Raw genomic sequence first — 12,999 nt, 5'->3', positions numbered from 1 at the left:
CCGTATCCTCTCCAATGGACCAGGTACTGGAGGGAGCCTTGGACCATCTTGCTGTCCACAATCCTGGCCACCTCGAATTCCACCCCCTCCGGGGTGAGGATGGGAACAGGAGGTCTCCTCGAGGGAGCCAAGGACGGGGAGCAGCGTTTGAGGAGGGAGGCATGAAACACGTCGTGTATCCGAAAAGACGGGGGTAACTCCAGCCGGAAGGAGACAGGATTGAGGACCTCAATGACCTTATACGGCCCAATAAACCGGGGAGCAAACTTCTTGGACGGAACCTTGAGACGCAAGTTCCTAGACGACAACCACACCAGATCCCCGACCATAAACAGGGGGTTAGCAGAACGTTTTTTATCAGCCTGAGTTTTTTGTACGCTCTGGGACACCTCTAGGTTTTTCTGAACCTGGGCCCAGACTGTGCACAGTTCCCGATGAACGACCTCTACCTCAGGATTGTTGGAACTACCAGGTGAAACGGAGGAGAACCGTGGATTAAACCCAAAATTACAAAAAAAAGGAGAGACCCCAGACGAGTTACTGACCCGGTTATTAAGGGAAAATTCGGCGAGGGGAATGAAAGAGACCCAATCAAATTGACAGTCAGAGACAAAACACCTTAAGTATTGTTCTAGAGACTGATTAGTCCTCTCCGTTTGGCCATTGGTTTCAGGATGGAAGGCAGAGAAAAGTCCTCCGGTCCCCTGAGAACCGGTCGGGCAACTTGAGGTGGGGTTCAAGAGGTGCGGTGCGGGGAACTACCAGGGTAGCATCAGGCTGGTTGACCCTCTGAGCCAGGGCCTGGACCTGTAGGGAGAGACCCTGCATTTGCTGAGCCAGGGTCTCACGGGGATCCATAGTGGTGTCAGGGACCAGGGGTAGACTAGGTATGGGCTTGTTATTATGTAACGGCAGGGGGTAGGGAGACGGACAAGTGAGCCCTAATCTACCCGCCACTCTGTCCCTGCCTACTTGCAACGACCCGCCCTAGGCGACGAGGTACAACTGGGCGGCGGTCCCTGCGCTCAGTAAGTGCACGACAAACATACAAGGAACACAAGCAAGGAAAAGGGGCCGTTGCCCACGGCAACACCGTGAGCAACCAGAGTGGTGAACGAGCCGAGTCAAGCCAGGAGTGTGCGAGGTACAAAACGAAAAGCAGAAGAGTAGTCGGTAAGCCAGGGTCGGTATGGAGCAGGATCAAAAATAGCAGGAGCTGTAGCTGGGCCAGGAACCACAAGGAAGGAAACAAAAGCAATAACAAGCACCGAGGGACAGGAAGTGCAGGCTTAAATAGACCGAGGGCGGGAGCTAGCTGAGTCTGGCCAGGTTACGATAGGCTCTCCCACTCCTAAGCCTGCCAGCCTGAATGGTGGAAGCAGGAGTCAGTCTCAGGGATGTATTCTCAGGTGCTGACTGATTAGTTCTGGGAGTTAACCCCGCAGTGCCTGGCAGATCCTTTACATATATTTATCAAATGAGTTGCAAAATGACTAGAAAATATAGTCAAGACATTGACAAGGTTAGAAATAATGATTTTTATTTCAAATAATAATTTTCTCCTTCAAACTTTGCTTTCATCAAAGAATGCTCCATTTGCAGCAATTACAGCATTGCAGACCTTTGGCATTCTAGCTGTTAATTTGCTGAGGTAATCGGGAGAAATTTCACCCCATGCTTCTAGAAGCTCCTCCCACAAGTTGGATTGGCTTGATGGGCCCTTCTTGCGTACCATACGGTCAAGCTGCTCCCACAACAGCTCTATGGGGTTGAGATCTGGTGACTGCGCTGGCCACTCCATTACAGATCGAATACCAGCTGCCTGCTTCTTCCCTAAATAGTTCTTGCATAATTTGGAGGTGTGCTTTGGGTCATTGTCCTGTTGTAGGATGAAATTGGCTCCAATCAAGCGCTGTCCACAGGGTATGGCATGGCATTGCAAAATGGAGTGATAGCCTTCCTTATTCAAAATCCCTTTTACCTTGTACAAATCTCCCACTTTACCAGCACCAAAGCAACCCCAGGCCATCACATTACCTCCACCATGCTTGACAGATGGCGTCAGGCACTCTTCCAGCATCTTTTCAGTTGTTCTGCGTATCACAAATGTTCTTCTGTGTGATCCAAACACCTCAAACTTCGATTCGTCTGTCCATAACACTTTTTTCCAATCTTCCTCTGTCCAATGTCTGTGTGATTTTGCCCATATTAATCTTTTCCTTTTATTAGCCAGTCTCAGATATGACTTTTTCTTTGCCACTCTGCCCTGAAGGCCAGCATCCCGGAGTCGCCTCTTCACTGTAGACGTTGACACTGGCGTTTTGCGGGTACTATTTAATGAAGCTGCCAGTTGAGGACCTGTGAGGCGTCTATTTCTCAAACTAGAGACTCTAATGTACTTGTCTTGTTGCTCAGTTGTGCAGCGGGGCCTCCCACTTCTCTTTCTACTCTGGTTAGAGCCTGTTTGTGCTGTCCTCTGAAGGGAGTAGTACACACCGTTGTAGGAAATCTTCAGTTTCTTGGCAATTTCTCGCATGGAATAGCCTTCATTTCTAAGAACAAGAATAGACTGTCGAGTTTCACATGAAAGCTCTCTTTTTCTAGCCATTTTGAGTGTTTAATCGAACCCACAAATGTAATGCTCCAGATTCTCAACTAGCTCAAAGGAAGGTCAGTTTTATAGCTCCTCTAAACAGCAAAACTGTTTACAGCGGTGCTAACATAATTGCACAGGGGTTTTCAAGTGTTTTCTAATCATCCATTAGCCTTCTAACACAGTTAGCAAACACAATGTACCATTAGAACACTGGAGTGATTGTTGCTGGAAATGGGCCTCTATACACTTATGTAGATATTGCATTAAAAACCAGACGTTTGCAGCTAGAATAGTCATTTAGCACATTAACAATGTATAGAGTGTATTTCTGATTAATTTAATGTTATCTTCATTGAAAAAAACTGTGCTTTTCTTGCAAAAATAAGGAAATTTCTAAGTGACCCTAAACTTTTGAACGGTAGTGTATATACCTATAAGTATATTTTAGTGGTAGCAGCCACTAATACATTTATATCGGCACAGTTATATATCGGTAGACTAATCCTGAACATGTATTTGTTATATGATGCCATTTAAAGGCTATGTACACCTTTAAAAACGTGTTTGTTTTTTTATAAAAATGTGGTCAGTCAGTGTGTTTTGTGTAACTTTCTAATTGCTTTTTATTAAAAATTATTTTTACTTTTTGAGATACAGCTGCTTTGTATCCTGTACACAGAGAAGCTGTATCGTATTCTGAAACCTGAAATGTGTCAGCGTCAGCGGGTCCTGTGTGTCTCTGACAGTCAGGATCCACCTGTTACCGATCACATCTAAGTTATGAACTAAGATGTGATGGATAACAGGTAGATCCTGCGAGCCAGAGATACACAGGACCCGCTGTCACTGAACCCGTCAGTCCCGCTGACCTGACGTTTTCAAAGGTGTACATAGCCTTTAAAGGGAACCGGTCACCATAATTTCACCTATTGAACTCTACTCATCCCTTGCTGGCCGCTGCTGTCCAAAGTTCATTGCCATTATCCCCTCTCCTAAACTCCTCCACCGACCGTAAATATTGGTCTGCAAACATTTTGCGCATTTTTTTGGTAATAATCCGGCAGTCTCGTTGGTTCCTCCTCTTATGCCCGCCCAACGGAGAAAACTGGCCCAAATACCGTCTGAAATAGTGCGCTTGCCCTCTTAATGTATGGTGCGACAGCCTTTCCAGCTTCGCACGGGCCTCAAATCTAGTTACAGTGCATATGACGCTATGGTGACTCGTTGTGCGCATGCACCAGAACAGGACATCAATGCGCAAGTGCGGGATTTCTGTGTGCTGGGGGAAGGTGAGGAGCTGCTAATCAAAAGTAAGGATGTGGGGTTAACTCGGAAAGGCTTGCGGAAGGAAGATATGACTATTCAAACGAAAATGTGACTCTTATGCTCATTAGCATACGACGGAGGAACACTAAAAAACAGAATACTAAAAGGTACAGAGCCTGCTTAGAAGACAATTATAGGTTACATAGAAATTATTTTTCACCCACTTCCACCAGGTATTGCTGGTTTAATAGGTGAAATGCTGGTGACCGGTTCCCTTTAAGATTTTGATATTAATATGAACATTTCGTTGTGTTATACATGGTGGTATATAAGGTTATATATAGGTAACTGGGCTGTGTAGCTCTCGATGAGGTTATATATAGTTGTTATTATTGGCTTTGTGGTTGTAGCGTAATTACTGGCTATGTTATTATATAAAGGTATTACTTACTGGCTGTGTTCATGTATGAGGATATATACAGAGGTATTACTGACTATGCTGTTTCCTATGAAATTATATAGAGGAATTACTATATGGCTGTGTATGTGGTTATAGAAGTATTACTGACTGTGTTAGTGTATGACGATATATACAGAAGGTTTTACTGTCTGTGTTTCTGTATGAGAATATATAGAGGTATTATTTACTTTGACTGTGTGATGTTATATATAGAAGTATTACGGTCTATGTGTTCATGTATGAGGATATATACAGAGGTATTATTAGCTATGTGGTTCCGTATGAGATTATATAAAGGTATTACTTAATATGTGGTTGAGTATGAGGTTATATAGATGCACTGGTTATGTGGTTGTGTATGAGGTTATATAGTTGTTCTGGCTATGTAGTTGTGTATGATGTGATATAGTTGTACTGGCTATGTGGTTGTGTATGAGGTTATATATACAGTAGATGTACTGGCTATGTGGTTGTGTATGAGGTTATATAGATGTACTGGTTATGTGTATGAGGTTATATAGATGTACTGGTTATATGGTTGTGTATGAGGTTATATAGATGTACTGGTTACGTGGTTGTGTATGAGGTTATATAGTTGTTCTGGCTATGTGGTTGTGTATGAGGTTATATATATATGTACTGGTTATGTGGTTGTGTATGAGGTTATATAGTTGTTCTGGCTATGTGGTTGTGTATGAGGTTATATAGATGTACTGTATGTGGTTGAGTATGAGGTTATTTAGAGGTACTGGTTACATGGTTGTGTATGAGGTTATATCGTTGTACTGGTTATGTGGTTGTGTATGAGGTTATATAGTTGTACTGGCTATGTAGTTGTGTATGAGGTTATATAGATGCACTGGTTATGTGGTTGTATATGAGGTTATATAGTTGTTCTGGCTATGTAGTTGTGTATGATGTGATATAGTTGTACTGGCTATGTGGTTGTGTATGAGGTTATATATACAATAGATGTACTGGCTATGTGGTTGTGTATGAGGTTATATAGTTGTACTGGTTATGTGGTTGTGTATGAGGTTATATAGATGCACTGGTTATGTGGTTGTGTATGAGGTTATATAGATGCACTGGTTATGTGGTTGTGTATGAGGTTATATAGATGTACTGGTTATGTGGTTGAGTATGAGGTTATTTAGAGGTACTGGTTACATGGTTGTGTATGAGGTTATATCGTTGTACTGGTTATGTGGTTGTGTATGAGGTTATATAGATGTACTGGTTATGTGGTTGTGTATGAGGTTATATAGATGTACTGGCTATGTGGTTGTGTATGAGGTTATATAGTTGTACTGGTTGTGTATGAGGTTATATAGATGCACTGGTTATGTGGTTGTGTATGAGGTTATATAGATGTACTGGCTATGTGGTTGTGTATGAGGTTATATAGATGTACTGGCTATGTGGTTGTGTATGAGGTTATATATACAGTAGATGTACTGGCTATGTGGTTGTGTATGAGGTTATATAGATGTACTGGTTATGTGGTTGTGTATGAGGTTATATAGTTGTACTGGTTATGTGGTTGTGTATGAGGTTATATAGATGTACTGGTTATGTGGTTGTGTATGAGGTTATATAGTTGTACTGGTTATGTGGTTGTGTATGACGTTATATAGCTGTACTGGTTATGTGGTTGTGTATGAGGTTATATAGATGTACTGGTTATGTGGTTGTGTATGAGGTTATATAGTTGTACTGGTTATGTGGTTGTGTATGAGGTTATATATAGATGTACTGGTTATGTGGTTGTGTATGAGGTTATATAGTTGTACTGGTTATGTGGTTGTGTATGAGGTTATATAGTTGTACTGGTTATGTGGTTGTGTATGAGGTTATATAGCTGTACTGGTTATGTGGTTGAGTATGAGGTTATATAGTTGTACTGGTTATGTGGTTGTGTATGAGGTTATATAGTTGTACTGGTTATGTGGTTGAGTATGAGGTTATATAGTTGTACTGGTTATGTGGTTGTGTATGAGGTTATATAGATGTACTGGCTATGTGGTTGTGTATGAGGTTATATAGATGTACTGGCTATGTGGTTGTGTATGAGGTTATATATACAGTAGATGTACTGGCTATGTGGTTGTGTATGAGGTTATATAGATGTACTGGTTATGTGGTTGTGTATGAGGTTATATAGTTGTACTGGTTATGTGGTTGTGTATGAGGTTATATAGATGTACTGGTTATGTGGTTGTGTATGAGGTTATATAGTTGTACTGGTTATGTGGTTGTGTATGACGTTATATAGCTGTACTGGTTATGTGGTTGTGTATGAGGTTATATAGATGTACTGGTTATGTGGTTGTGTATGAGGTTATATAGTTGTACTGGTTATGTGGTTGTGTATGAGGTTATATATAGATGTACTGGTTATGTGGTTGTGTATGAGGTTATATAGTTGTACTGGTTATGTGGTTGTGTATGAGGTTATATAGTTGTACTGGTTATGTGGTTGTGTATGAGGTTATATAGCTGTACTGGTTATGTGGTTGAGTATGAGGTTATATAGTTGTACTGGTTATGTGGTTGTGTATGAGGTTATATAGTTGTACTGGTTATGTGGTTGAGTATGAGGTTATATAGTTGTACTGGTTATGTGGTTGTGTATGAGGTTATATAGTTGTACTGGTTATGTGGTTGTGTATGAGGTTATATAGCTGTACTGGTTATGTGGTTGAGTATGAGGTTATATAGTTGTACTGGTTATGTGGTTGAGTATGAGGTTATATAGTTGTACTGGTTATGTGGTTGTGTATGACGGTATATAGATTATATAAATTTTAATCACATATTATGTATATACTTATATGGCATCTGGCTGCAAATGTCACATATTGTTTAGTGGTTCTTGTCTTTAGTATAAAATTCTGTTTTGCATTACAGGGAATACATATTCTGGGGAATTTCAGGATGGAGAGCTCCATGGACACGGAGTAATGAAATATAAAGATGGTGAAAGATATGAAGGCGAGTTTGTGTTCGGGATAAGAGAAGGTGAATGACGAGTCAAGAGTGATCATGCAACACTTATTATTATTATTATTATTATTATTATTATTATTATTATATTAACATAAGTATTAATTTAAAAAAACGGTACATGCCTTCTCAATTTTTCGTAGTAATTATATTTATAAATAGCAATAAAATAATGTTTTAGTTTTTTAATCCAGAATTTAGTTATCCAGCAATTGTGATAGTCCAGCACCTATGTGCCGCACATAAACGCTAAATAATAAAGACTAAGCAAAGATAACGGATAGTGAGATTTCTCTGATTAAAAAACAAAGTCATAGTATCATATTTTATGTCGGCAGCGTATTTTGAGATGTCATTCTGTGGTCAGTAAACTCTTACAAGTAAATTTTATATATTTTTATATGACTGTCCGATAATCCATAATCGGATTACATGGTGGAGGTTACGGGTAAGAAGTACCACGGCAGCCGTCTTGTAGTTCTAAATATATAGCGTGTGGTTGTTTGTAAGAATGTCTAAATATCAACCTCATTTCTCTCCCCCTTACACAGGACATGGTTTACTGGTAGACAAAGATGGACGGACCTACTCTGGAGCTTTCCACAACAACAGAAAGCATGGGGATGGACAAATGACATTCCAGTAAGTCTCCTTTCATTTGTAACCATTATTTTAGCATTTCGGGTAAGGCCATGCTTGGCGGCCACTGTTCCATCTAAAAGTGTCAAGCATACGGACACAAACAGGCAATCAAAAGCGGCACTGTTATGCGGTAAACCCGCATGTGGGTGCATTTTTTGGGCCGCATTGTGACCGCACTTTGGACAAACCTCGGCCGCTGCTTGTGGCGTTTCCCTTATAGAATAAGGTAATTAGCTAATTATTCTCCTGATCGATGATAACACTGATAGCAGAATGAAGCTGTTAACACACATGAAATTATTATCTATGTTCTATGTTATTATCTATGTTCAATACCTGATTCCACTGGTGGGAGACACCGGGCAATAGTCCCCATGTTAGTTTGTTGACTGGTCCTTTGGAAATATGCGGAACCCACTGACGGATGTGTATGGCCCACTTAACCCTCATACTGGTATAATGTGTCCATTGCCTTTTATATATGGGTATGACTGTCCATTGCTGGGTTGTGAAGTTTCCGATTATCCCTCTATGTCTGATTAGATGATGTTCCTCCTGTTGAGATTCAGATCAGTCAAGAAAGCTTCTGAGATGCAATGTGTGTCCTGGTTCTCCTTGCAACCCTCCGGTAAAGCTCTGTTGTTTCTGAAAAGATTTAGTGCAGCTATAGAAAGGCAAATAATTCATTGGCACAGAACAGTAAGACATCTGCCTGTACTTATACCCCCTATGAGGCACCACAAAGACCTCCTAGATTTTACCAGTGGTACATCAGTGGTGACGATTATCCTTCCCTTTCGTATGGGAACACAGAAAGGTTCATGATACAGAGATTTCTCATCTTGGCCCAGGCTTAGATCACGCAGCAATCTACAGGCCGCAAACCAACTTAGATTCTTATTAAAGGGGATTTCCCATGAATGACATTTGACATATCCACAGGATGTCATAAATGTCAGATAGATGCGGGTCCCACCTCTGGGACCTGCACCTATTTCTAGAACGGGGCCCCCTAATCTCCATTCTAGCCTTTTGTGCTCACACTGCCTCCCGGCCACTTACTGATTACATGGTCGGACTTACGGAAACAGTGTAACTCGCTGAGCTGCGCTGTTTCCGTAACTCCCATAGTAGTGAATGGCAGTTACAGAAGCATGCGAGCTGCGCTGTTTCAATAACTACTATTCAGTGCTATGGGAGTTACGGAAACAGCGCAGCTCAGCGAGTTACACTTTTTCCGTAAGTCCGACCATGTAATCAGTAAGTGGCCGGGAGGCAGTGTGAGCACAAAAAGCTAGAACGGGTTTAGTGGGCCCTGTTCTAAAAATATATAGTCAGAAAAGGAATGCCTGCAGGCAAACAAAACCCTATTTCCTGACTACCCAAAAATGATAAGGATAAAGTAGAAGTTTACAACTTTTATTAAGCTACGTGTAGCAAGACAAACTATACACATAAATCGGTCTGTGGTAGTGAAATTTTTAAAATTTATGTGTATAGTTTGTCTTGCTACACGTAGCTTAATAAAAGTTGTAAACTTCTACTTTATCCTTATCATTTTTGGGTAGTCAGGAAATAGGGTTTTGTTTGCCTGCAGGCATTCCTTTTCTGACTATATATTGCACCCGCTGACTACCCAGGGTCAAACTTGTGTTGTCTGTTCTAAAAATAGGTGCAGGTCCCAGAAGTGGGACCCGCATCTATCTGACATTTATGACATATCCTGTGGATGTCATAAATGTCCCTGATGGGTCAAACCCTTTAATGACTTCGCATATTTTAATAGTTTGAGAAGATGTAGCTTTAATGAAATGATTTTGTGGCCACATCCATAAATCGTCATTTCAATCACACCTCTCTTAACCCTGGACTATTTTTTTTAATCAACCAAATGAATAAATATTACTATAATATATTAAAAAATTCTGACTGAAGTGAATATTTGATTATACATGGAGCCGGGCAGCAGAAGGCCTGGGCCGCTAGGGTTGCTGCTACTAGGAGCTCTGACCTACCAGGGTAAATTCCCTTCCGTAGCTAGGCTTTGCTTTCCTAACCTTGTATCGATACACTCTTGGCAAGGCAGAGTGGCATGTTATCGCCCCCCCCCCCCCTTGCATCCAGTACCTAGCCCACATACCCCAGCAGCACCCCCTGGCTACTCAAGCATTTATTCAGGCTGGGTTCATGATTCAATTGTTGATTTGGAACTCACCACTTTCATCTAAAAACTGCAGCAAAAAAAGTGTGGCCTTGTACGTGTGAACATGGCCTTAAAGACACGACTTGATTATTTTGCAGAACACGGTACATTAGGAGAGCCGGAGGGTACAACATGACTCCTGATCTGCACCTGTGTCCTGCAAGTGAAGGTTCTCGTCTGTAAACACTCAGCTTGTGCTGTTTGTCATCTAACCCTACATGTGTCTGCCAGCGGTATACGGTCACCCTCAGTGTGCGCGGCCTGTAATCTGGAGGAACACATGTTCTGACGTCATGCATTCCAAATGTGTTTCTAAAGCTCCCAGTGTAACGTTAGCTGTTTTTTCTGGCAGAATCCACTGTGCGCATATTTACTTTGCCTGGCTACTCAACTGTTGAGTTGGCACAGATCAAGCAGCAGGTGTGACCAGTTCTAGCAGAGGCAAGTGGCACCCAAGTGACATTGTTATCTGAGAAAAGGGATATCCCGCTAAAAAGAGGGCTGAGGTTCTCAAATACACTGGAAGGAACACATGGGCTGGTTTCTGCATGAGTTTACTAGGATTCTATCCAAAGAAATCACAAAGCATTGCATAAGACTAGTATATACTGCTGTGTTTGGCAACAATAGATACACCAGGCGCGTCTCCCTTTTTAAATGTATTTTATTTTATTAGACAAACATGTTTTGGTGCTGATAATTGTAAACTTTATTATGCTGTACATAATAGGTCCTGTTCACATTTGCGTTCTGCATTCCATTGTTCTGCGCCGTCAGAGGAGCAGAGCAACAAAAATGCAGGTTCCGTTGAACAACGGAGACAATCGGCGCCCGACGGAACCCATTGACTTTATTGGGCTTGGTCAGGGTGTCTATGGATTTACGCTGTTTCCAGGAATTTTCAACGGAGTCTGTGATGGAGCATCCAACGCCGGTGTGAACAATGCCATACAGACATAAAATATGGACCTGGCATTAAATGGACACTTCCCGTTATAAACAAATAGCCTTTAAAGCGGGTCCAATATTCACCATTATTAGTGTTCTAGTACCCTAGTGTATGTGTGACAGCTGACCTGCATGCACTAACGTTCTTGTGGTAGGAGTAAGGCCTCATGCTCACGACCACATTGGTTTTGTGGTCCGCAAATCCACGATTCCGCTGCGGTCTGTGGTACCGAAAAAAAACCTTTTTTTGCATCCGTGTGTCATCCGGACTTACGGATCCACAACCATTCACAAGTATTGGTGAATCTGCAATTGCGGACTGTAAAATGACTTGTCCTGAGTTTTTCCGGTCCGCATTTGCGGCCCCCACAATGATCCGTGTAAATCACGGTCGTGTTCATGGGGCCATAAGAAAGAATGGGTCCGCAATTTATCCGCAAAAATGCAGACAAATTGCGGCTGAAAAAATGTGCATGAGGCCTAAGACTGATTTTTACTTCCTGTATATGCAACAATGTGAACAAATGGAGCTGCAGTGTAAAGCATGGAGGAGGGGAAAGCGACAAAGGTTATTCTGATCCCCTATAAAATTCAATATAGACAGTGTGATTGTACTAGAACCAAAAGGGCACTTACTTGTAGACAAGAAGACCGAGCAGCTTGCCAATGTGTAGAACTCACCATTGAATAATCACGTAGGCTTTAAGATAAGAATGTAGGTGGCATGTGTCAGCATTAGTACAACTTTGGAGCCTCTTCTTCAGCGATATACTCATCGGCCTCGATGAGCAGTAACCTGAGGTGTAGTCACCGACTATAGCCGAGCACCAATGGAGCAGAGCTGAAAATCCTCTAAACAGCCAAGACTAAAGACCATAAATAGGAGGTAAGTACTGACCATAGACTTTACACACACCACCTCATACCACTATTTGGTCATGCTGTGACAACCTCTATCCTTTCCACAAAAGACAATGGTTGTCACCCTAACTGGTGTTGGACAATAAAATGTTGCAAAGGAGGGTCGAATATAAGATATAAAAAATAAATATGGATTGATAATAATATATAAATTTTCTCCTATTATAACAGTTTTGGGGATGGTCAGGATGGTACAGACCTTTGTAATATTCATTCATTGATCTTATTTTTACCAACAATTTGACATCATTTATTCAACAATAAAAAAAATATTGGATCATTAGTTAAAAAATCTCTGATGTCTACGATGGGTATTAGCCCTTTGTGTGGTTGCTGGAGCTTTCGGATCTTCTCCCTAGAGCACAATTACATGTCATGTATCATGATGACGGAGCTGGTGATTGATCTGTATACAGAGCTCCTGTGAGGAAATTCTGAAAATCTCTAGCTTGCCGAGAACAATACATAATATGAACAGTTGGGTGCAGTCTGACGTCTTATTTGTAACTACAAGTGTCTGATCACGCCAGCGTTTGAGCTTTTTCTCTGACTCCGTTTGCTGTTGAGTTTTGTACTTTAAAAGATTTGTTTTTTATTTGTTATCAATGAAAATAATAAGATCGTGTTGCTTGATTTTTATGACGGTATGTATTTTATTTAGTTTTTCACTGTGATTTATCACTATTTTTGGGTGTCCTATCCAAGCTAAACATAAAAAGCACAATTATCAAGTATAAACTATGGCAAATATTAACTACCAATGTTAATGAACAGAAAACATATAATGAGTACCTGATTTACATCACCATTGCCTTTATGCAAAAAAAAAAAATGGTTCGTCATACCATTTTTATCAGTTTGACCAAAACCACAATGGTTTCCTTATAGGAATTTATGAAATAAATGTGTACGTCCAAATAATGCTACCATCCTCATTAGATGCACAAATCATACTGC

The 12,999-nt window shown here is 41.1% G+C and overlaps 1 protein-coding gene across 3 annotated transcripts in view; it reads left to right on the top strand.

Annotated features, from left to right (window-relative positions):
- MORN1 (MORN repeat containing 1) overlaps nt 1–12,999 on the top strand; it is a 261,533-nt gene that overhangs the window by 19,758 nt on the left and 228,776 nt on the right. For all 3 annotated transcript variants that reach the window (XR_012850962.1, XM_075840954.1, XM_075840955.1), the window contains exons 4-5: nt 7,233–7,343; nt 7,880–7,970. Coding sequence is in view for 2 of the 3 variants with exons in the window: in XM_075840954.1 (XP_075697069.1) it covers nt 7,233–7,343; nt 7,880–7,970 (202 nt within the window). In the remaining variant the exon portion in view is untranslated. The remainder of the gene's footprint in view (nt 1–7,232; nt 7,344–7,879; nt 7,971–12,999) is intronic.

Source organism: Rhinoderma darwinii, chromosome 10, assembly GCF_050947455.1.
Source record: "Rhinoderma darwinii isolate aRhiDar2 chromosome 10, aRhiDar2.hap1, whole genome shotgun sequence".
NCBI classification, from domain to species: domain Eukaryota; kingdom Metazoa; phylum Chordata; class Amphibia; order Anura; family Rhinodermatidae; genus Rhinoderma; species Rhinoderma darwinii.
Note: the sequence above shows the minus strand (reverse complement) of the source record. Positions and strands in the feature narration are given on the sequence as shown.